The 25,813-nt window shown below is 46.8% G+C and overlaps 1 protein-coding gene across 4 annotated transcripts in view; it reads right to left on the bottom strand.

Moving 5' to 3' along the window:
• LOC144126282 (leucine-rich repeat flightless-interacting protein 2) overlaps window positions 1-25,813 on the bottom strand; it is a 49,078-nt gene that overhangs the window by 22,512 nt on the left and 753 nt on the right. The window contains exons 2-3 of one of the 4 annotated variants that reach the window (XM_077660376.1): window positions 21,116-21,232; window positions 14,819-14,905 (exon numbers count right to left, since the gene is read on the bottom strand). In XM_077660376.1, the coding sequence (XP_077516502.1) occupies window positions 14,819-14,842 (24 nt within the window). In that variant the 5' untranslated portion in view covers window positions 14,843-14,905; window positions 21,116-21,232. Of the gene's footprint in view, window positions 1-2,155; window positions 2,388-7,632; window positions 8,257-14,818; window positions 14,906-21,115; window positions 21,233-25,813 lie in introns of those variants that run through there. The other 3 variants (XM_077660375.1, XM_077660374.1, XM_077660378.1) reach the window with 3 other exon arrangements.

The following is a 25,813-nucleotide window of genomic DNA, read 5'->3' as shown; positions in this document are numbered from 1 at the left end:
AACGCCATGACTCGAGGACCAGCCCGCGGGAATGTGCACGAAAGTAAAATGCGCGGCTGCACTAAAACGACGACAGAAGTGCGCACAGCTCTGAACAGCAACTGTGCACAAGAAGGCTAGTAACCGAGCAAACAACACATTGGAAATGGTTCGTGGGAAAGGTTTACTAAAAGGCCCCATTACAAGCGTTCACGACAAACTTGGAAGCTCGCAAACGAGTGCTGCACGTACTTATTCGGCGCTGGTATTCTTTTCCCGTGTTCAGGACGGTTCGCCGGGCCCCGTCAAGTTAAATGAGTGCAGTATATATGTGTGCTGTCGAAGTTCCGCAACTCGCACGTGCGCCAGCGACTTGAACGCCTCGCTCGCGCTGCGGCCGAAATTCTTTTCCAGTCACCGGACCCGTTTCTGACTGCAGACCTGAAAGCATTAACATAAAAACCAGGCCGGAAGACGACGCTCCTTGCCAGACTGCACGGGGCTGCAGAAAGTTGGCACGAGCCGATTGCGAGTCGACTGCAAGCCACCGTGTCACAACCACGTCGATGAGGAAACACGGAACAAACGGGACGCTGAGAGAGAAGGGGGGTGTTGAGGATGAGTAGGAACGACGGCGCGCAGCTAGTGCGTGGGGGCAGGACAAACCGAAGACCGCGCCCGGATTCTCTCCGACCGACCGACCAGGGGTATTTTAGAACTTCACCCTACAACCGGCTGCTTTCCCTGTCGCGGTTCAAACGAGCGCTTAGCAAAAAGCGAGGAAAAGCGAGGCAGCAGCGCCCGCCAAAATATAAAGCCACGAGCCAGAACAGCGCTTCAAAACCGCCGTTCCCGCGGTGACTCAACATCGGAGAGCAACATCGGACAAGTGAAAACACACGAACCGAGGACACGACGGGATATTTATTTTTCTCTTCTCTTGGCTTTCCCCCTCGCATCGGACCGCGGCCAGCTCATAGGCGTAAGTGAGGCAACGGAGCAATCGATCAGGGGGTTTAAGCAGGCGCCCAAGCTTATCGCGGGACCGCGCGGTGTCCCGACGCCGCGTCGACCTCGAGAGCCAAGATGTGGCCGCGCAAGCATAAATCGTAAAGGTAAAGAACTCGCTGGCTGGCACGCCGTAAATATTTCGTGCACGAGTGACAACCTGATCGAAGGAGTCGAAGCCAAGTCTGAAAAGACGCCGAGCGAAGAAATGTGCTCGTCCAGAAACTCCGATTTTTTACATTTTTTTCCCCTCCAAGTACACCGGCGAGTTTAAATACTCCCTCATGAGCCTCACAAAGCCTAATGAGCGTATAAAGGCTCGTGTGCATGTGCGTCGAGGCATGACGTGTGCTGCTACGATGTGCATGTACACGTCATGGAAAAGGACACGGTTTTGCCATCCGCGGCTCAGCCGCTTCGCCGACGGAAGGCGGAACCCGCACAAGGTCCCGCGGCTAAGCACGCCTAAGCGTACGCTAAACCGCTGACGTGGCACGGACAACGTGGACGACCTAGGGGGTCCGACACTGACGCGCAATACGTGGCCAATGGCTTTGAGCGTGGTGCAAGCGGTCGCAGCTAGCCTACACCGACCCCACCGGCTGTAAGAACAACGGATGGCGCCGCCAACGAAAGCTCATGGCCGTCGCATTTGGCATCACAACTGGAGGGCCTGTCAATGAAGTCGCCAAGAACACTGACTGACAACCGCACATCCGTTGCACCTTTCTTTACGGATATAACCCCTAGATACGCAAGGTGTGCTGGGAGCTCCGGGGAGGACTCCTCGTCTTTCTCCGTTCGCAGCCCTGAAAGCTTCTAAGGCACCGCACATCTGTCGCTCGCCCACAAGGAGCGTATACCGATGGCCAACAGCGCGTCCACTAGATGGTGCGTGCAAGTTCCGTCTACAGTGCAGCCGGTAGCATGCAGACGTCGCACTTTGTCCACTGCGGGGACAGATTCTTATGGCCCAGCCTTTGGAAACGATCGCCGCTAATCCTACAGTGCGGCGGACACCGAAAAATGTAACAAGATCGCTCGCAACGGCATTTTCTCGCGCTTGCGGCGACTGTCACCGGAGGTTGTGAACAGAGCGCCGCGGTCCAGCGACGTGCATCCGGCTGGCGCTTCAAAGCAGGGGAGGGAGGCAGCACGCCACACTCACGCGGTAGTTGCGGATGTAGAACTTGCGCGGCGGCTCGTCCAGCGCAGCCAGCAGGCCGGCCTGGTGCACCATGCCGGATGCCAGCCCTGTCCTGGGACGCGGAAGAAGCCCTCTGCGGCGGAGCGCAGACGGCCACAGACAGCGCCGCGAGGGCGCGCTTGCGTCGCCCTCCCCAGACCACCCCCACCCGTAGCTGCAGCAGCGCTTCGCTCTCACGAGAAACCCGCCTGCGGAGGCAAGCCCCGTGTCGAAACGGCTCCAGACGCACGCCGGCGAAAAGACAGGGAGGGGGCACGAATCCGGAAAAGGAAGAACGCGCGCGCAACACAACGTGGTCGCTAACCTCGCCGCCACTCGGTCGGGGAAGAGAAGGCCAGAATAGATCCGGCGGCGATGCGGCGGGCAGAAAGGTTATCTTCACACACCAGCACTTGGCTAGCACGCTGCTGTGTGCATGCACGCGAGGTCCAGTCCCCGATTTCCCCTAGGCAAACAAGTCGAAGCTTTAACTGGGGAACTGGGCGCTCTTTGAACCACGCAGAACCTTTGTTGAGGCCAGCTGCGCGCATAATGGGTTCCACAGGCGTAGCTGACGCGGTCAGTTGATGTGACAAACCTCCGCCCCGCTTAGTCCGCCAATATTTGCGCTTTGAGAACCCAAAAAATGGCCTTTAGCGAGTGGGCGTACCGGCAGGAGAGAGTGGTTGTTCCGGGACACGCGATGTTCGCTTCGCAGCTACACGAGGTAAACTCGTGAAACATCTCGCGGAGATATCAAAGAAGATTCTCAGCCATATGATGTCACTGCCACACAGTCCAACTTTGCGTCCATTTCGCAGCACTTACCGCGCGATAAGGCGCCTCTGGCGAAACGCAGAAGTGTCTCGAAGTTGTGCTACGCGTAGTCACAACACGATTCCCTTGGCGGAATTAAGTGGGATCCGAACGGGGCCCCCAAACTGGTGCAAATATTCCGGAGCCTCGTTCCACTCGGTCATTCAATATCGCACCAGTGCGCGTCAAAACCAGCAGTCGAGTCTTGCGGACAGAGTCGGTAGGAACTGTTCTCACGCTCCCGCAGCCCTAGCGTTGACCCGCGCTTCGCGGCGCGGCCACACTTGCGACCTTTTCACCGCAACGCAAGCATGTCTCGCAGTGAAGCCGCCAGCATCGCTCCCGATAAGAAGCCCGACCGATTAAGCTTCATCGGAGCTCCCCGAATTCAACCACAAGAAAAAAATAAAAAAAATTGGCGTGCTTTCGACGTTTCCAGGAGCGGAGCCTAGTGCACCGTCATGCAACGAACCACTTTCACAAATACAAAGTCGGCTTCTTAATGCTGCGCACCAAACTAACGGCGGAGCAGCAAATGTTTGTATAACTTTCTTGCAAAAACACCACGTGCACCTGTGAAGCAGTAACGTGCAAGTTAAGGCACTTTTTTACAGATATGCAGTGACGGACGCCATGATTAGGGCACCTTGCAACGTGGGGAAGCCACATTCAACGAATTATGAAAAACATTTGGCATAGTGCTGATTTCGCGCCTCCACATCCCATCACTCCGTCCTGCCCACTCAGCCACCGGCGCCAGTACATGAAGTCGGCATCCCAGGTTTGTAAAAAAGTTGAGAGAGAGAGAGAGAGAATGGCTCGGTAGCCTCGGTTTGGGAAAAATGTAAAACTGAGGGCAATGCCAGCTTGAGGAGGGCCACGTGACTAAACGTTGAAACGCTGGTGTCTACGTTCCGCGTCGCATTAATTGTTCAAGTTTCACATGCCGGTTCACAATGGCCTGCCAGTATAGGGCTGCGGTAGTAGGGAACGAAATACGCCGCACAGTTCACAGCGCATACGCAAGATCCGGGATATCGGCGAATGAGCAGATGCACCGATGTCGTGTTGTACCTCCCTATATACCGGGTGTTTCACTTAAGATGTTCTGCTTAAAAACAGGCTTTTTAAGTGGAAGAGCGCTTTCTTGGCGTAGCAATGCCAGCGCTGTAGTGCAACAAAATACAGCTAATACGTGCCAACTAGTAAGTAGGCTGGATAATTAATATTGAATAGTCAATTTTATAACTGTTAGTCTCCTTATTATTTACGAGGCTTGCAGCCCACCGTAAGTAATATCCATATAAGTTTTTAGAACTTCGAAAACAGTTACCCTAGGCGCTGTGGCCCAACAACGTTCGCCTACATCGTGCCGAAATAGATGCGCTTCCAAAACGCTTGCAGGCGAAGCAACCCTTCCAGTGGAATTAACTCGTCGAAATAGCCAAAATTTGTTGGGCTACAGCGCCGAGGGTAACTGCGTTTTCGAAATTCTAATAACTGATATGGAGATTACTTACGGTGAGCTACACTGTTCTCAAAAAATAGGGAGACTAACAGTAAGAGTGAAAAAGTTAACTCTTCAATGTTAATTCACCAGCCGACTAGTTAGATCTGGTTAAACCTGGAGTGACGCGATAGGTACAGCTGGCCGAGTGGAACTTGGTCACGTGCCGAACCACGTGACAGCGTAGCGGCGCCGCCACGCTGAAGACTCGAAATGCTACCCTAATGTAGCTATGGCTACAAAAAAGCGCACTTCTATAACTCAAAAAGCCTATTTTTTTAAAAATTCAGAACATCTTAGGTGAGACACCCGATATGTACGGAAAATGATCCAAGACCGCGTGGTCTTCGTTTCCCCGTTCTATCGCAGTGCTCAAAATCTGTTTTAAGGCTGTCATACACTGGACGTCCTGCACTTTACCGCTCTGCTGCTGCTAGCAGCAGCAGCTAGAGCACCGGAGAGCTCAGAAGCCCACCGCGGCTCCGAGATGTGAACTAGTAGCGCCGCTTTCCGGACCCCACAGGCACTCCACCATAAGCCAAAAATTGCTCACTGGCCACGCGACAGGCGGCGCTTTACGATATGGAGCCGTAAGGAAGGGACCACTTTGCGCGCTGCATTCGTCACTAGGGGGCTTTCTGGTGATTCAAGCACAGGTGGAGAGGAAAATAAGTAGGGAAAGAGAGAAAGAGGCTGGTGGCCTGCTTTGCACATCGTTTTATGCAAAGGGGAGAAATCATTTTATGACACGGACCTGAAACAAGCAACCCCGTTGAGACTTCCTCTCCTCGCATCACGTCGTTGTTGACTGCGCCCGTGCTCAGCTTGACTTGGCGAGGGCACGGGTTTCTTTTTTTACTTCCAACCTCTGTGCAGTGCTGCCGACTTTTTATTTTTCTCCGTCTCGATTTTATAAAACATGTTAACGGTTCTTGCCAAAAATCATAGTGGCAACTTTGAAATGATAGAGAAGAAATTTTCCGACCACCACTGACAAGAACAAGAATTGAACTTGAGTAAAGTGGAAGTTTTGGGCTAGTTGGCAAGTCATGAGCGCACGTCCTGTGTCCCTCTCATGTCCATGTTTCTCTCACGCTAAGCCCCCTCCAAATAAGAACAAGAAATGGTCGCTTGCTCCGGATCCATGTAGTCCCTGCATTCTAGCACGGGGGGTTGTCTAGATCCCTTGTCAATACTGGTGGGGTGTTTGAGACCCCCCTGGCTTTAAAGGGACACTGAGGAGAAATTTAAGTTGGCTTGTATCGATAGAATACCAGCTCCTGATCACAAAAACGCCTCTTATTGAAAACAAAGCTCTTGTAAGGTAGAAAATAGCAAGAACCAAAATACAGGTATTGCCGCCACAGGCCGACCTCGCAAGTACAAGCGTGCTGACGCTATAGGACAGGAGACGCCACCTTGGATTAATTTTCCTTCGTACACGGAGTGCGCGAATCTCTGAGGCTGACGAAGGAAGGTTGCACGGTTCAATACTGAAGTAAGTTTTGTTTTAAACCCGATAGTGCACTTGGCGGGTTTATTTGCCGGCGTAACGCGCGCGCGCGCTGCACGGCGCCGTCACGTCGGCCAAAGCGAGACCCTCTATACTCCAACTGCGCTTGAACGCCGACGCGTTCAGCGGCTTTGGCGCACACTGACCGCACTGGCTGAGTGCTTCGAGCATGTCTCTATTTCGCACCGAGTGCGCCAGCCGCCGCCGGCCCGGACAAACCGATTCGGCTCCGCGACGAGGTGCGCGTTGTGACGTAATTCAATAGCTTCGGCAGTTGGGCGGAGCTGTTCTTTTCGAGCTCTCGGCTAATTTAATCCATTCACAGCACACATCTGAAGGTACATGCAAGTGGGCGAGAGAGCCCGATCCAGTCGACCCGTTGGATCTGGCAAAAGCCGTTGAAACGTCGTGCGTCGGCTTTAGTTTCAAGCCGCCAACTTTAAACGCGACCGCCCTTGAGCATCCATCCGTTTTTTGTGGCAAAAAAAAAATAAATAAATAACCTGGCCCTTGCAACCGTGGGAGACCTCGACGCCGCCTGCTGCACCGTGCAACCGCGCCGTTCAAGGAATCACGATCCGTTGGCCCCAAAGCCCCGCCAGCCTCCGATGGGCGCAACGCGCCGACCTTGTCCTGGCCCCTCGCGACTCCCTGCACTGGCGTTATGATATCTGATTAGCAACGGCTGCTCACTGAGGAAGGGGGAAACGACCCGCCGGCGCCTAGCCTAACCGTAAAGCATCGCACGCTCTGTGGGGCTGAGGTCGCTGAAATGCAGGCCGGAGTTTTTGCAAGAACTTCGTCGTCGGGTTCGGGAACGGGATCCATCGTAACGCTGACAAGACGCCGGTGTAAACGTAAACGAAGCGACGGTAGCGACCCCCGATAGATGCCTTCAACGTGCGGCGGCGGTAGCTTTCATTTCGGCAGCTGCTAGACCGCACCGCTAGATACCAGAAATCACGGAGTCTGCGTTTACGTCACGTTTCACGTCACTCCATCCTGAGGCGTCATAAGAGTTCTCCGTGACGTCATAAGAGTTCTCGAGTTTGTATCGGAGCGGCGGGAAAAACTTTCTTCAACTTGGAATCCAAATTTCTTTGAAATAAATGCATCTTCCGCTCCCGGACAAGCGGCAACAAAGCCATGAAATGCCGAACTATGAGATGTTGCTAACAAAAAAAAAATTGATCGAGTTCTCCTCAGTGTCCCTTTAAACTCTACTTGGTATAGGTCCAAATCACCCTCTAAAAAAAAAAAGTCTTCCAAACCTCGGCCTGTGAGCAGTCACTCGCTCCAAATGCAGACACAAATCAACCTTCCTCCACGCTGCGTATATTTTGCTACAACGATCTGTAGGACGCTGGACCGGCGTCAGGGAAAAACACAATCGACCTCGACGCCACCGAGCAATGCACCCCTTCGGGCAGGGTTCGACGAGGGCGGAGCCTCGTAGAGGCACCGGGGCTCTTCTTGCCAAGCCAGTACCTCCTCGATGCCTTTCACTGCCCGTCAGACAGGGAGGACGACAGGGGGGCCATTGAAGTAAAAGAAGCACCTGCTGTGCAGCGTGCACCTGAGCAAACAATCTAGCGAATGGTGTGGGTCCGCCGTTTCACTTACGTCTTCTGTCGTGTCCAGGTGGAAGACCTCTTCCAATGATGCGGGCCACGACGTAGATCGATCATCCATCGGCGATCCGTCCGAAGCGTACGTGCTCATATCGCTATGTTTGCGATGCCTTCCCATTTCGTGGTGCAGACGTAGTACGTGCAACGGGTGCTTATCCGAGTCACTGCCTTTTCCCATCTAAAAAAAATCTTCCTTCTTGAAACGTCGGCTGCACACGTTGGCGTAGCACGATGTAGTGTTGGGTGCCAGATAACAGCGACACGCCTTTCTCTGAGGCCGGCGCCTGAAAGGGCACTTTTTCTTTTCGCCTCTGGGCACGCACTCTGGAGACATTTTACCGCACGGCCATAAATTCAGGACACAAACCAGTGCACGAACACATGCAGCACGACAGGAGCTTGCTGCAGTATGCAGGGGTGCGTGACTTACGGACGGCGCTGCGAGCTTATCGCAAGTGCACAACGCAGGGAAGCGCCTTCTGACGACACATGTAGCATCGACTCCTGAGGCATGTACGGTGCGGGAATATCGCAGAACGCCGCAACACTATCGCAACTACAAAGCGGTTAATGCTGATTCGGGTTCCCAACGTCTAGTGGACTTCGCACGTTGTGCAATTGCGAAGGGGGTGGTGGATGCGCCGAGCTGCAACTCGCCAGATATGCTTTCAACCTTGAGGCATCCCGCCAGATAAGAATCGCATCGAGGAATGCGGCTCGGTATCTACAGCAGAGTGATAAAGACGACCTACTGGCAAACAATACGCCGCGGGAAGGGATATTGAGCAAGGAGACATACGCAGCAGGTGTTGCGACGCGGACGCTGCGAGACAAGCTTTCAGACAAGGCAACCTGTGCTTTCTTCGAGAGTGCCGACAGAACACTCGGGCCGAACGACCAACATAATGCGCTGGTGTGTTTGTCCTTCTTCCTCTGTGCCTTCATCGTGCGTTTTTTTTTTATTGCGAAGCAATACTACTTTAGGTCGCACTTCAGCCCGTTCAGTGGCGAGGCGGTGGTAGGCACCATTGACCTTTAGCGTGACCTCGCTGCGTGACGTCACACCACGTGACCTAGAGTGACGTCACACCAGCTGTGTAAAAACGGGGCCCCATCTCACGCCGACGCGAGGCGAGGCGGTAGCCACCAACGGCGGCCTAACTCCCGCTCCTCTCACCAGGGGCGCTACGGTCGGTGTGACGTCACACCAGCTGTGTAAAAACGGGGCCCCATCTCACGTCGTCGCGAGGCGAGGCGGTAGTCACCAACGGCGGCCTAACTCCCGCTCCTCTCACCAGGGGCGCTACGGTCAGAGTGACGTCACACCAGCTGTATAAAACAGCTCTGCTCCTCTCGCCAAGGCAGTCATACAGCGCGTACCGCGCTACAAGAACGACATTGCAAGACGCAAGATGGGTCTACCGTCGGACCCCGGGGCAACCAGCGACACGCCGGACACGCAGATGCACAAGTGGGGCAAACTTAAGATGACCGACGAACGATGGGGGTGTTATGCAGACAACTTGGCCATCTACAACGTGGCCGAAACATACAAGCTACCGCTAATGCATCGTGAAGACGACGAGGAGACGTACAACAAATTGTATCGCATTTTGGACGGGGACAATAACCCCAACATTTATTACGGCGTAACGCTACCGTACTTTAACGAACGCTACTGCAAGCACCGAGTGGGCATATCTTACGACGCGGAGAAAATGGAGTGTTACCGCACCGTCGGCCAATCGATACTGGAAGATTTTGTAATGGGCACGCTGGTGAGGGAAATGTTTGTCGGCATACACGGATTCGATGGATGACTTCCTCTTAGATGATTCACTGTAAGCCGTAGCACTAGCATAACCCAAGACTACCACCAGCCATACTACCAGCTGATCCGAGAATAACACACTATTGCTTCGCAATCACCAGGCTTAACCAAGCTAAGCCACGGCCGTTTTTTTTTTTCGGTGCGCAACGCTCAGCAATTTTCCGAATTCAAACCACGTGCCATGATGGATCTCGCTGGAAGGTGAATGGATGGGCGCCCCCTTTGAATGAATGAGCTATTTATTTAGAAAGGGAGGCTCGAGGCCGTTTGTAGGAGAATCGGGTTGTTAAGGAAGGGAAAAGTAGGGACCCAAGAGATACACAGGGGGACGTCTTGGGTGTTCGAGCCACGAGGCCACATAGCATGTCTGCCAATTTCTTCTCAGATACCGTTCGCTCCTGCTCTGGTCAATGCACGAAATTGCTCGCCATGAATGGGAAAACCATGCTCGGCGACCAGGTTGTCGCGTCCCTTGCTGAAGTTTGAGCAATGCCAAACTATAGGTGGTACAGCAGATACAGCAGCGACGCGGGCACTTCACAACGTCTACGAAACAGGGTAGTGTTAGTAAACAAATATAGGCGCTGATCACGGACTTCTTCCCTTCCTCCATGAAGCTGATGACACTGGCCCCAAAGCACTTTCGGTATCAATGGCGCGGCGTTTGAAAAGGTTTGCGGCGGTGCATGATAAGGCGCTGGTAGAGGTGACACACCAGGTTTCGTTCAAAGAGGAAGAGTTCTGAGGCTAACTCGTAGTGTTGCCAGTTCAAAAAACGTTCGACAAAACCGTGTATACCGAATTTGTGTCCTAACATCGTATATTTATGATGCTTTCCAGTTATCGGTCCTCGAACCAAATTTTGTCTACAGCGGACAACATACCCTGTTTACCTCTGTTTAGAAGCGCCTGTCTCGAGTCTTCCTTTCCTGTGTGGTGTGTTTTTGTGCGCTTCATCTACTAAACCCTGTTTACCTGGCACCTCGCATGGTAACTGAGCGAACTGGGCGACTGCGCGGCGCGTCGCAGCGAAAATTTTCAACTTTAACCTCGCTGCTCTTGCCGCTCGAGCCGTCGCGAGAACTCAGAACAGGTTTCTGCGCCGCGGCGGCAGAATTCGCTAGCGTTTTCGCTTGCATGTGAAACAGGCATTAGGCGCGTTCTGGCGGGCACTGACCAAGCTTGAAGGTTTCACATCTACCACATCGAAACACAGCTGGTATGGAACTATTGGATTATGGGGCCTTAACGTCCCAAAGCGAATCGGGCTAAGACGGACGCCGTAGTGAAGGGCTCCGGAAATGAGGGCCACCTGGGGTCCTTTAACGTGAACTGGCATCGCACAGTGCACGGGCCTCCATCGAAATTCGACCGCCGCGGCCGGGGGAATAGAGGCCCGCGTCTTTCGGGTCAGCAGCTGGGCACCACTGAGCCAGACTGCCTAGCCCTGTTTATAAAGTTCAACTTGTGCTCTTATTTTTCAATACTGCCAGCCTTGGCAGGCAGAGGCAGGGAAATGGAAACGATACAAAAACAAAAATGCTACACATTCGAGGGTTTCAAAACAAATAACATTACAAAATGACGATTGCTTTAAAAATTCGCACTGCATTTTACAGCCCATGACAGCACTGTCAGTACTCACCAAAAAATTAAATGGCATTTGGTGCCACTGTGTTATTATTTAAAGAAATAGCTTTCAGCTTTAAATGTAATGTCACATTCATTCATTGAAGGGATGCTAAAGGGCAATACTAAGAAAGTAAAACACTACGCTTGTGGAGAACCTGTTTCCCCCCTCCGTTTCGACGCGACCCATCTTCATCGTCGGGCGTCAGGACAGCACCGGTTGAGCGAGGAGGGAAGCCTCCCTCATGGGGGAGGTGGAAACGGCGACGGGAGCGCCACCTCGTAGGTTACGCAGATTTCTGCGGAGCCGTTGAGTGTCTCTTCGAGATCCGGCCAGCGTCACGAGCGGTTGCAGCCGCACGCTCTAGTCACCTTCCGCGGCAGGCGCACGGATATCCGTCCTGCCTTGCCGCCTGACTTGTTGTTCCAAGTGAGCGCCGCAAGCAAGCGCCACACACTATACTGATAAATTACTCTTCATTAGTGCTCTTCCTGCGCGAAGTAGTGCAGTTTCGCATATTTTATGACCAGTAACCTTCCGAACTCTCGCTGATTAGACGGCCTTTGTTACAATAATTATTAACAGATGGCATACTGTTTACCACCCTTTATGCTGTGAAACAGTGAAGCTGCTTTCTCGTTGCCACGTTGCTCGTGTTCGCAGTGCTGCTTCCCTTCTGCCAAAACAGTGTTGTGCATGAAGTGAACAGACCGCAGTCACCATACAAGTCATTGACAGGTAGTAGCTACCAGAATTCATGAGTGGTATCACAACATGTTTTTCCATTTTAGGTAATTTTGTTCAACCAAGTGCTCTTCACAGCAAATATTCCCGTTTTTACTCTCAGGGCACTGCACATTCCCCTTTAGCGTCCCTTGCAAGTTGTTGCAGTCACTGGCACAGAATTTCAAAAACATGAACTGGACAACCTTTCACTGAACTGTTAGCTGTGCGTATGTGTTATTTTTTGTGAAAGCATCCCACAGAATACATGAGTCTGGTCTAGGTACAATACATGAAGTATATTTTTTATTTACACAATACTGCAGGGAGGGCACTAAGGACGAAACATCAATAACCAATGTAAGTACAGACAGTAGATAAATTACAAAACTCCTGCATATATCACTAACAAAATTTTAAGGAAAAGTAGACATTAAAACAAGCATGGCAAAAAAAATTGAAAAATACCAAATAAATTACATAAATATATAACGAAGTACCTTATCAAAGTGATCAATTTATATTACTTTCAGAGATAGAGCTTTCCACTCGCTGTTTGTGGAAAAAAAAAGAAAATTTAAAAGCATTAGTTTGTGAAAAGTATGGGGCTAAGCTGTGATTATGGCAATGATGATGTGTGTTTATAAAGGCTGCATGCAAGGAGTCGCAGAAATGCCTCATTTCCCATGACTTCGTTGGTGGAGGAAGGATAGGCAGGCAATCTCACTATGCCTTACATGGAGTGGTCTGATATGGTTTGTTGTAGCTAATTATTAATAAAGATGGGGAATCAGTTCCTTTGTAGCTGTCAAATATAAAGCGCACTGCAAGCCTCTGCACTTTTTCTAGTTCTGTTATGTACTTCTGTACATGGGAGTCTGCCACGAAGCAGCTAACGTACGTCGTGGTAAAGCGTGAGAAGTTCCGCCGAAAGGGAACAGGGAAAAAGCAGGGAGCAGGGACAAAAGGGAAAGATTCTCAAAACAGCGTCGTGCGTGAGTTTCGGGTTCCTCGGCCTAAGCAAATGAGGAATGGCTTGTTTTCTGAAGTCGGTCGTTCTGAAACACGAGACGACAGGACGGCTCTGGTGGACCGGCGCTGTGCGTTTTTTTCCTTAACCTTCTTGCTAGCTAGCCAAGGCAGCTAACAGCGACGCATGTGTTGTAAATTGTGTTTCTCTCCTCTCGTTGTAGCATCTTCTAGTTGGCTAAGACAGCCTGCAGCAAGGAGGGTGTTCGATATTGTGTGCTTTTCTTTTGCATTGTGAGGCGTGTGTTTGATATTGTGTGCTTTTCTTTTGCGTTGTGACATCTTGCGTCTGAAAGGTGACGGGAAAGTCATCTATTGGGTGCTAAAGAGTAAGTTTTTGGCGGGAGGATTGCCTATTGGCTGAGGATGTAGTTTTGGCGGGAATTCAACGAGATGGGTGCACGCAAAGTTGGTGTGTGGCAGCCAGACAGATCAGTCGGGTGTGGCCGGTGGTGGTCGCGGGGCCGCGGAGTTGGAGACACGAGTTCCTTGAACGGCGGCCGGACAGGTTGGCCGTGTGCTGGCCGACGGTGGTCCGGAGTCGCGGGAGATTGAAGTTTTGTGTATAGTTAAAGTGGAGAGACCAAAATCATTCGGTGCGTACATATTGTAATAAATAACTTCATTCTTGAAGAAAGCCTTCGAAGTTTCAACGTCAGAAGACCTGCACACCTGTCTGAAACTCACCAGTCGCGAAGTACGTCCCCCGGGTCACTTACGAGACCCGCCCTGTATCATTCCACGTCAACATCTGGGTCAAACAACATTGACAAGGGAGGGAAAAATTCGTGACTGGGTCCCAAATGATAGTTGCATGTTCAAGTTATGACCTCAGGAGGGAATTATATGCCAACAATTCGCAGCTGCTAGGTGCAACCCTAAGTTCATAGTGAAGAATAAGTTTGCTTAGCACCGACAATCTAATGTGTTAAATGCGGTCATTCCATTTTAGGTGAGAGTCTGACAACACTGAGATTTTTATACTTTGCTACTTCTTTAACTAAAACTTCATTAATAAAGCAGTATAAATACAACGAATTTCTCTTGACTAGACATTTCACTGTGGATGGGCCTCATTTTTACCATGTCTAAGGAATTATAGACCACAAAAGGAAAACGGACACATGCTAAAACATGAGCATTCCAGTGTAAGTTAACTGTTGTGATAGAAAGGTGTTTAAGCTACATTACTTCAGGCATAGGAATGTTTCCGGCCCTTGCGCTGTTTATGTAGTTTACAATGCCAGTGGTGAATACTGAACTTCGCCTGAAAGAGACAGGGCTGGCAGAGTGAGTGAGCATAGAACAAACAGTGCTTATGCTTTCTAGATCATATAATCCGACCCCTTGCATGTCATGCTGCACATGTCTCATGTGGACAACTGTGTCAGATGGCTTCACACGTTTCTTGCCAGCACTTTTCTATCTTTATCTGCAGCTGCAAGCTGCATTCCAGCTTGTGCCAAGTCATCTGGTGGGCATATTTTTCTTCGATTACCCTTTCCACCACAAACTGCTGTATTATATCCTATTGCACTGTCCTGCGAGTGAATTTTTCTTCACACACGTTTTTCTCAGTTTATAAAGCTGTCTCCCACCACTATGTAACACATGAAAGGGCTCTTAGGGCAAATAAATAAATAAATAACCTTTACATACAACAGCAGGAGCAAGAATTGCTGCTGCTCATAGCAGATATCCCATCATGTGCAAATCACTACAACAGAAACAAAGATGTAATAGAAAATGTACACAGGCACTTTACCACTAAAAATCTAACCAAGCTGCCTACATCTACTAGTTCCATGAGCATACAGAAGCCAAGGGCTTTTTTCTTGCCTATTGTGCACACACAATGTTTTCTTGCCTATGTTGTCCTTAATACCTAATAAAGCAGATTAGGCAGCCAGATCTCGCTGCTTTGTGAGTTGTAACTTTCATCAAGAAAAAAAAAATGGACTGTACCATTAGCTGTGAATCTATTGACATTCCATCGAAAATCCTTCGGGATGTGAACGCAGTGCATATGGTCTTGTGTGGTTATGTTCGGACCTGTAAAATGTTAGAGAACAGTAGGTTTCGCTTTGGCTTATGAATTTTGTAGCAAAGATGTGTGCAGATTTCATTTTGTTTTCAATGATTTTACTTCAAAGCTATTGAGGGGTTAGTGTGTTCCCCTCACCCTTTAGGAATTTCAAGCACTGGAAAGCTTTTATGAGCTGCACAGCAGTTCTCAGAAGTTAGCCTTGTGGCCTTTAAAAATTTGGTCTACGAGGTATACCACAGTGGAGACTTCCCAATTAATTTTGATCCCCTTTGGTTCATTAATGTTCACCAAAATTGCAGTATGCGGTTGTTTTTGCATTTAACCACCATGCAAATGCAGTTGCGATGAAAAGTATCAAATCAAAAAACTCATGCTCAGCAGCCAAATGCCACAGCCATCGAGCCACCACAGCAAGTATCTTGCTAATAAAATGAGAAACTAAAATGTATCAATTGAAAAACGATGTTTGGCATGTTGCTTTGGTTGAAGCATGTGTGGTAATGTTTCACCAAAGCATCCTTTTCTGACTGAAGAGTCCAACTCATAGCAGCCTGAGTGACTACACTGTTACAGGCACACTTCCTGACACGTGCTCTCAGGTTATGCCCATTGAAAGAGTCCAGTACCTGTGTGTGAGCGCCTGGCATTTGCTAATGGAAGATGCTGCCTCTTCCCTGTGTACTGACGGCTCGAACTGCACGATAAAAACCTGAATGTGTTTGTGTTCCATGCAACCATTGTAGTGCCTTCACATAGGTGTGCCAGGGCCTTCATTAAACTGAGGTTCATGAGAATGAGAGTGCGGTATGGATTCATGAAATTCCCTCGCTGAATTGCATCGTTAAAAATGTGCAAAACCTGAGGTGTCCTGAACACTCTCCTACACTATGAATGATACAAATGCAGGAACTGCGAACACCAGCACATTAACCCACAAATGAGCCTACTGTGCTTGATGAACTCAAGTAGTTTGCCCTGCAAACTATCCAGACAATCAGCCTGCCAGTTTCGCATGCTGCTCGCCTTTCCACCCTTTCCATATCTCCTCATGCCTATATTATGCCCGTGAGAGTTCAGATTCTAGAGCATCCGCAATAGACACTATGGCACCTTTGTCATCGTAAACATAGCAGCAGAACAGCCAGAAGTGAAGATGCAGTGGTCAGTTGGTGTGTGCTGCTAATGCTTCACTATTATGATCGCAACAGAGCAGCTGAAAGAGAGGGTGGTAGGGGATGCAGTAGCTTTAGTATATCACCTGCTCTACGCATGCTCCCATCGTGGTTACATGTGTTGCCCACATACTGTAAACACCGCCACCTTTGCAATGCATGGTATGCACCCATGAGCGCCGAGCAGGCTCTATGGAATCATTCATGCTGTCTATTCAGCCTGAGCATAAATGTATATGCGCATTCGGGTTCAGTCTTGCAAGTATTGAGAGTATTCAAAAAATATACATTAGCCCAGTTTCAAGCTTCTGAAATTCCCTGCGGTTGATCCCACAAAAATGAACTCAAAAAGACAAATGAGAATTTTATGACCACAAGTAAACTCAGAAAGATAAATGAGAATTTTATTGCCACAAATAAATTTGAGCGACCACATTTTCATGCCTTAAGATACTAATTTACTAGCGACACGAATTTCAGGTGGCACTAATATTTTCTGCAATCCCATATTTGTACATAGAGATTTTACTGCCTTTGTCTATCACAAAGTGTTTTTCCTGTCCCAGACAGTTGAACATCACTTTAGTCAGCTTCATACTAATTTTTAGCCCTACCGTTCTGCTCTGAGTGTTTATGTACCCAATCATTTGTTGCAATTCCTACTATGAGTTACTAAGCAAAACTGTGACACTCAGACCAACATCTGATGGGAGAACTGGCTGAAGCCGACTGAGAACACACCTGATAATATAAACCACTTTCAAGGCTCCCTCTCAACAGGGTATGTACACAACCTATGTGCTCTCGAAAAGTCTGTTCATCCATTATATCACAGTTTTTGTCTAATTCGGCTCTTGACTAGGCGGATGTCAGCCAATATTTCATGTTCTAAGCAAGGAAATGTCATCAGTAGAGCTGGGATCTTCAGGACATGCCCCAAATTTGAAGAATTTCTCGGTTATGATTATAGCAACGATCACACATTTACCACGCTATTTGCACCTAATTCTTTCTAACACTGTTGTCCTGCAATTATGCTGAGTGTCCCAGAAAATGACAGATCTCCTGGTTGTCTTAGAAGTGTACTGTAATTTTACATCTCTGCAAAAGGTACATTTTAGCCGTAGATAAATTTGTATCAGCATGAAGTGAAAGGCTATACTTTGTCAATGCTTGACACTCCTAGGGCGTCCAAACCCCATGCGCTGGCAGAAACAAAGGATTACATTTTTCTGACCCCATGCTTGTTACTACGTTCCACACTCTGCTTCACAACAGTGGATGGCGTGCAGCTCATCGAAGTGACCTGAATATGATTGGCAGCATGGAGCAGCACGCATAGAATGGACTGAGGCAATTTTATAACAATCTGCCCATGCATAGAAGTCATGGCTTTCCTTATTTAAGTCAAGTTTATTTCTCTTTTCGCCGAAAAGAAAGGGGCCAGGACTAAACGCTGTGCAAGACAGCTTGACAAGGCCCTGGCCCTCTACAATAATTGGCATAGTAACAGCTAGGAGGAAGATCAATTTGGAAAGGCGTGCACAATTTTATACATCGAAGAGTTTCACATTATTACTTTTGTCCGTATGAAAATAAGACACACAGCAAAGCACAAAAACAGAAAATAGACACGTCCTAAAAAACACAGTCTTAAAATGAGAAATACATCAAGATAACATTCTAACTACAAAGTAACACTAGGTTCACAACAGTTGTTCACGGCAAAAAAGACCAATTTGGCGATAATGTGAAATCGAAGGTACCAGAATAAAACATGAACACTGTATGGAGTATTTGAATAACCTCCACAAAGGACAGTACGAGTGAAACAAGATTCAGGCGTATGTGGGATTACAAATTTGCAAGTGGCAGGAACAAGCCAGCGATTCTGGGAAACACGTGGGCATTCAGGATGTCCGTTGAAAGAAACACAGCCTCCATGATGGTCAGCGAATACTCAACCACAATCAAGCGACAACACTGGATTTCTAACATCCATCTCACAAGATTAATCATACAGTGGTTAAGAACTTCATTTCTAACTGGACTCAAAAGAACTGCCTAACAGGACAACTCTGATGAAGTTGCATCTAAAAACGATTTACGGGTGAAACACTAATGACTCAGCCATTCACTTCCAAGTAGACGAAGCAATCGATACATATCAGCATATCATTGTTAATGCACTTGTATCTGCCCTGAACGAATCCTTTAGTTGGCCTACAATTCTTTTTTTTTTTTTTAGGAAAGGAAATGGTGCAGTAACTGTTTCACCTCTCTCTGTGGAACACTTGAACCTCACGCACCCACACCCTAAGGGAAGGGATAAAGAAGGTAGTGAAAAAAGAAAAGAAAAAAGGGGTGCCATAGTGGAGGTCTCCGGTATAAAATAGACCACCTAACATTCAGCCACCACGGCCAGCCAGTAAACCTGCAATCCTGAGTGTCAACTTTGTGGAGGAAACTAACAGTGGGACAAATCAGTGTGAATCTATGAATGCTTGCCATGGATTGCGGTCTGAAGGGGACCAGTATGAAAAATTAAAAGCCATAATGATTCATATATAGGAGCCACCTTCCAGAGTCTCAAATCTATGTTTTCAAACCTAAAGCAGGTCACCTGCATTGCTAACGCTTGCTCATACACTGCACCATGAGGTCGAGGAGATTCACAACATGCACCCTATGGCTAATATGTTTGTGTCCGAAATGCAAGAACTGCTCTTGGAATCTGTGAAGCATTTCCATCTCTATTACACACCTTCTCTCACCTCCTGAACCAGTGATGACTGATGGCCCACATTTTTAAGAGCGGTGAAGTATTATGTAAACTGCGACAAGGTGAGAGACTTCATAAAGAAATTAAAGGTGACATTTGCTGCTGTGAAGCTGCTGCAAAAAACTGCAACCGCGTTGCGATGCTCGTGCTAGTGAGCTGAAAGAGTATGAATTCATTACGAGCATGACTGCAAAACTCTAACCAACACGACTCAATCTAGAGATGTTTGTAATTTTGGACACCATTGCAGAGAAGTGGGATGGCACGATGAAAGACAAGCTTTGCAAGTTGCTTGAGAACATCAATTGAATGCATTCACAGAGAAATCATTTGAGAGCTATTGATTTGATGTAAAATGAGCACACTGAATTCTGCCAACCAGCTCTGTAAAGGTGGAGCGATTGTTTTCTGACTTCAAGATGAAAGACACAGATAGATGAAAGACACAGCCTAAGCAAAGAGACCCCAGAGATTTTACCATTTCTTTCAACTAAAGCAGGTAAAAGATAAGCTTTGGGGTTAAAAATACTGCCAAAACACCATTTTGTTTCAGTTAACAACCTATGAAGGCAAATAAAAGCACTCTGAAAGCATTCACAAATGTGCACATTCTCCCGAAAAGCGCTCCAATTTTTTTTGTTTTCTGCACCATTTTGTTTCAATTTTGGTAATGTTGTCCCAGTAATCCCAGCTCCATTGATCAGCACTGAAGGTTATTAAGGTGTTCTCTATAAACCGTTAAACTGAGATCTTTCCAATTCATCTTGCAGTGAGCTCACAAACAAGGACAACATCATGCTCAGAGGCCATGCTCAGAAGCCATCGACTGTTGCCCTAGCCTCAGTACCCGTTTTATAAAATCAACACCCACCAACTAGCCCAACTTGCCACTCAACTCTTTCCAATTCAAACTTCGATATACATCGAACAGCAATGAAGAGATTGTGTCATCTTGTTTGACACCTTTCCCAATGAATATTTTACCACTTTTCATGTGGTGGACTACGCCAGATATGCAGTCCCCATAGACATTTTTTAGATGTCACCTGCAACTTCACTTGTGTAGCTCAGTTTTAGTTTGTTTCCTGCTTTGTACTGTTCTGAAATTGTTTCACTGAGCATTTTAAGAAAATAGCTATGGCAAAAAAAAAAAAAAACAGGGTGCTCTACGAATTGTAAGGCAATCCTCAACTCAATACCTTTAAAAAAACATGCAAGAAGCCCTTTAAAACTAGGCTGAACACTGCATTTTACATTTTGAGGCATTTTGGCTTCATTATTAACTAGTTGCCTAAAAAACAGTCAAATAATCAATACTGTCCATTGCATTCTTGTTTTTGCCACTGCATTTGCCATGGAAATCAAATATGGCAAGAGTGCACGGGTGCATAAGCACTCTTTATGATGCAAGAAACTACAAAAAAAAATGTATGACTCTTCATACATCTGCAATAGAAAGTATAAAATTAGTTTATTTTTGCTTCTCCAAGGATTTGAGAAATATATATAAAAAAGCATAGTTGCTAATGCTATTCCATTTGAAGCCCAGACCATGTATAGCGCCATCAAATCTGGCGCTGTCTTCAGAAAATTCACTTTGAATAACAGTTCTTTTCAGCAGTACGGGCTGCTACTGTAAATAAATAGCCTAAGCAAAGGACCCTCCCCAGCTTTCGTGAAGTGATCTTCAAAAGATGGTTCTGCAATCCTAAACATTTCTCAGGCTGACTTAAAAGGTTGAACTGTAAAAGCGACAGCAGAGAAGCCACGTGGACTGTTTATGTGGCACCAGCCAGATTGATGGCATTATGATGATGATTTGATTTCAATGGCGCAAGAGTAGCTTGGTGAAACAGTGCTGTATCCAGTGAGTTTGGTCCACACAATCAAGGTAATGAGGTGCTTACAAAAGAACAAAATACAGAGACTGTTGTACAATGCCAGGATTCGAAAAAACAATCACAGGGGTGATGGGAAGTTAGAAATGAAGCAAACTGCTTGCCCAGCAGCCTAACTGCACATCCCTTACTTTCACAAAGGGGTTGATGCCCTTGGCATGTGTCAGGGCTGTCATGTCCTCAGATCTAAGGGATGAATTGCCTTGGTAATGGTATGTTACAAGTGAATAAAAATTCCAACCAGTGATAAGAAACCAGATAAAATCTCTGCTTCAGATAACAATGATAAGACATGGCTAAGGCTAACATAACAAACAAAACAAGCCGAATCAACGGAGTGCTTCAGATTGCACAGCCACTTACCTCCCTGGCAATATGATCCAGGTCCTCGGCTGTGCTATAAAGTCTGGTGGGCCCTCTGCTGCGCCGACCACCTGTTGCCATCTGTGCAGACAGGCGCTCACATCCGGGATGGCTTGTCTGCAAGAGTACCAGATGAGAGATAGAAAAAAAGCTTCCCTTTGCGTCTTATACCCCGAAATGATCTTGGCCATGTAAATTTTGCATTGTGCTAGCTTCCTCCTTACATATTTAATTGGACAGCCGAGAATAAAATAAAAACCTGATGGTCAAAATCAACAACAGGTAATCTTTCTCTGCGTTCATACCTGTATAGCTGGCTCTAGCCACAACTTTAGCACACTAGTTAATTTTAATCAAGCATGTAAAAGCAAACATTGCAGCTACACTAAGACTAAGCGCTATCACACAAAGAACCTAAACACAAGGCCTCTCACAAAGCATTTGGCTTCCAATAAAATTTTCATTTTCCCTTTCTACACTCCAATTTCAACAGTTACTTGCAGCAGTATGGAAGCTACAGATCTTCTAAAGCAGAAAGATGCGAAGTGGATCACTCGTGAGCAAGAATTACCTTACGAGATGATCCTGATGAGATACTACATGAAAGCAACAATAAATGCTGTTTTTGCGAAAGCCTGAGAATTGCTGTCCTGCAGTCATCCACTGTGCTCCAGGTCAATACCTTATGCAGGTATTTACAGGTCATTTTAATTTAAACTTGTGACAAATAATTTTCTAATGATGCCTAAACACTAGCTGAAAATATACATTGAACAACATATTTCTTTACACCTTTCTACACTGGGATATATGGAAGAAAATAAAGAACTGTTTATTAATGTTACTGCTCCTCAGCAAAAATCTCAAAAAATTAATTCTGAATCCCACAAAACTTCATTTTCTTTGCTCATCAACACCCCTATAGACTTTAGCAATAAGGGCTCCCTGGGCATCCTCATACTGCTCACTATACTCTCCTGGGCATCCCGCGTTAGCATGGTGAAGTAACAGTGGAAACAGTTTGCAACAGTCTTGAAAGAAGAATTTTCAGCATCTCCCTCACTGCAAGGAACTTATGACACAGTCTAAATGCCTGTTGACTCAAAAATTACTTGTACACACTTCACCAAAAGGAAGAGATGATATTACTTCAGGAATCATAAGGCTCAGTTTTGGCCACAACCCAGGCACACACTTCACACAAGTCATGTCAGAACTTGAGCTGATGAGAGTGCAAACTGTGACAAAAGTTGATAATACTTGTAATTATCAGCACCAACAAGTGGCACACTTACAAAAGGTACAGATTTGCTCATAAATTCATTACACTTCACAAAGTAACCCTAATTAATGTGGATTTTCAAACAAGATTTGCAGCTTTGACCTAATGTGACAATGCTCTGTCAATTTAATCCCCACTGCATAATGCCTGTGCTAAAATCGAAAAATGCTAATTATTTTATTTTAGTGAAGCTGAATCACAATATCTGCACCATGAAATACCAGGCTTCACCTGAACGAGCATAGCCCTATCTATATATAGCATCACTTGGCAGTATGCTCCTCAGAACTGTAATTAGTCCGCAAAGACAAGAGGCAGATCAGTGAGTGAAAACTTTTAGGTTGCTCTGTAATTTGCTTGATATAAAATCTTTTTGTGGAGTACTGCAAATGTTATGAGCATTGTAGATACCCTACCCTAAAGCATACAGATATTTCAACTGTTTGCTCATTCGAATAGAAAAGCCGAATGAACGAAAAAGAAACGCAGACTTGAAGGGGCCAAGCTTGGCTGTCAGTATTACTAGTTTCCAGGACAATATGCAAGAGCAAGCTCGCTAAACTAAAAGCACTTAGAAACTGAAACACAAACATAGACGGAACTCTACACTAAAACACAGAGAACCCTTTCCGAGCATGTCTGCATTTGTGCTGCTTTGTAGAGGGTTGCAGACAGGGGAAAGAAGAGAAGTGCACAGCCTGGCAAGAGTCCATAGCACTGGCCACGATGCGAACAACAGGAATGCTGACGTGTGCACACTCGCAGGAACTCAACCGTTCTCCTCGAGAGGTCAAACTTGGTTCAACCAGGCTGCCAAAAGCTGCTATCGCTTAACAAGATAACACAGAACAGTCCGGACCTGCACAGTTTAGCTTACTGCCCATCAAGAAAAAGATGAGTAAAGTCAAGCACTGAATTTCTCCCTTGTTTCTTTTTGCCTGACGAAAAAAAAAAGCAGGCCAACACGTAAAATCCTAAAACTGATCTTGCTGGAGCAAAATTTGCAACAGTGCTGTGGATACCACATATGAAGAGACTACTTCGTACTAAATTAGCCACTCTCAAGCTAAACAGAGAGGCACAGAAAATGAAAGCACTTGAAACAACTGGAGCAATGATAAGAGGCTAGCCTATTGTTCCCTGATAAAAGCATGGCTAGTGGATCTCAGGAAAAAGTATAGATACTATTAAATACTCTTGGCCAGTGCAATATGGGGTCAATGGTGCACTAGGAAAGTGGGTCACAGCTTTATAGTGCACAAAATACATTCAAAGCTACCTTTCAAGTGTACGTTGGAGATTTTGTGCAAAGATGATGTGCTGCTTGCAGTTTGCACAGATTTCCACCCAAGCATGCCTTCAAACTGCAATGAATGGAAGCTAAAACAAAAACGGCTGAACTTTTATGATTTCTGCATCGTCCTACTTGATAGCAAAACCTCACCTTAAACCTACTTGTCAACTTTCCAGAGATTTTCACGTGCCATGGGGCTACCACTTACAGATTGGCCCACTAGCATTGAGCTTAGATTGGAGGCTGACACTCATCATTCTTTCTGTTCGTCCATCATCGCCCATGATAATCTTTTTCCTGCCCCCTCGCCAACCACCTCAGGTTTAGGTTTATGGGGGTTTGACGTCCCAAAGAGACTTAGGCTATAAGGGACACTGTAGTGAAGGGCTACGGAAATTTCGACCACGTGGGGTTCTTTAACGTGCACTAACATCACACAGTACACAAGCCTCTAGAATTTCGCCTCCATCGAAATTTGACCGCCGCGGCCAGGATTGAACCCGCATCTTTCGGGTCAGCAGCCGAGTGCCATAACCACTGAGCCACCGCGGCGGCTTCCAACCACCTCATGTCAACCTCTGCTTTTCTTTCCATATGGTTCTCTTTCTCTCTTGACTGCAGAAGGGTATCCATTTTGCACATAAAACACCAGTTCTAAATGTACATGTCACTGCGCAGAATTATCATTCACAATACTGGCCGTCTCATTCTTGCTATGATATCGTACAAGTTCGCTTTGTTGCACTATAATTAAAACATACTCCAATTAAAACTGAACAAGCCTGTAAAGAGTATTCTCATGAAACAGAATGACAATACCGGTTACTGCACACTGAACATGTGGCTACCTCTTGTCCAAGAATATTTTCGTATATATACACGAGGTACCCCAACCGTGTCCATCAATAAAGAAAGGCTCCATTTGCAACCTGAAAAGTCTAATTTAAGAATGCGAGTGCTTTGCAGGAATACATGTGTTGACATGAAAGTGTACAGAATGTGGTTGAACGCAAAGAAGAAAAGCAAAAAAAAAAAAACGTCCTGAGAATTGATGGAAAATCCAAGAAATGACTGAACACAGGAATGAATAAAAGCTTATTAATCCAGCAGTTCTATAGAGAATCTCAAGAATTTTAATAGCAAGACAAGGACTGCCAATTCCACTACGAACTGTCATTCATGGATCACCATAGTCACTCGGAAAACAGTAAATGAAGATGATTGGACCTGCATTTGTCGAAGAAGCCAAAGTCACGAAAAAATAAACAGCAGCTTTCCAGATAAATTTGCAGTTGATTATAGGTCACCATATCAGCCAATTGCTTAAATATTCATAATATGGCAGCACAAGTAATAAAAAGATATGGTGCACATCTGATTGATAAAATACATCGTAGACCTTAGCAGAAATTGTCTGCATTAAATATTTTCATGGACCTTCTTGCTCACTAGTCTGAAGGCTCATGGTGAACACAACCAGCATTTCACTGGTTTTGAAATGATGTACAGTACTCTGTACCGGGCTCCTTGCGGGATACATCCCGGGGAAATGTACCCAAGATGAATACTGGCTTGCAAGAGGAAAAGTTTGCTTCTTGTGCCTCACTGTAAAGTGTGCCTGCAATGCACTGCACTATTACCAGCAGATAAGTAGGTCCTCTTTTACCCACTGGTCTCCTGTGCTCAGGGCCAAGAAACTTATCTCCAATGACTGATACGAAGTGCATGCGCTTGGTTTCAACGGGATTGGCAAGCACTTAAGGTCTCACTATTGACAAGAATATGACGGACTAATAACCTAAACATTACAAGCAACGGACGGAGCTACATAGTAAAGGCTCCAGTTCAATAAATATGCTTCAATGTGTGCGTATTTGCCAAATGATTATAGGGCTCTTGATCAAAGACAAGTTTTCACGCTCGTATCAGTATGGTCAGCGTGAAGTATTTACGGAGAGAGTTCTACTTCTGCACTTTAAGTTCAACACGGTATCAGTGAAGATACAGGCTTGCGAAGCACTCAAATACACATGCTGATAATACTCGTCGACAGGTAGCAGTAAGTAGGTTGTTTCTTATCGCATGTCAGCGCCCCTCACGCCCCAAAAACTGGGAAGGAGAA

Source organism: Amblyomma americanum, chromosome 3, assembly GCF_052857255.1.
Source record: "Amblyomma americanum isolate KBUSLIRL-KWMA chromosome 3, ASM5285725v1, whole genome shotgun sequence".
Classification (NCBI taxonomy): domain Eukaryota; kingdom Metazoa; phylum Arthropoda; class Arachnida; order Ixodida; family Ixodidae; genus Amblyomma; species Amblyomma americanum.
Note: the sequence above shows the minus strand (reverse complement) of the source record. Positions and strands in the feature narration are given on the sequence as shown.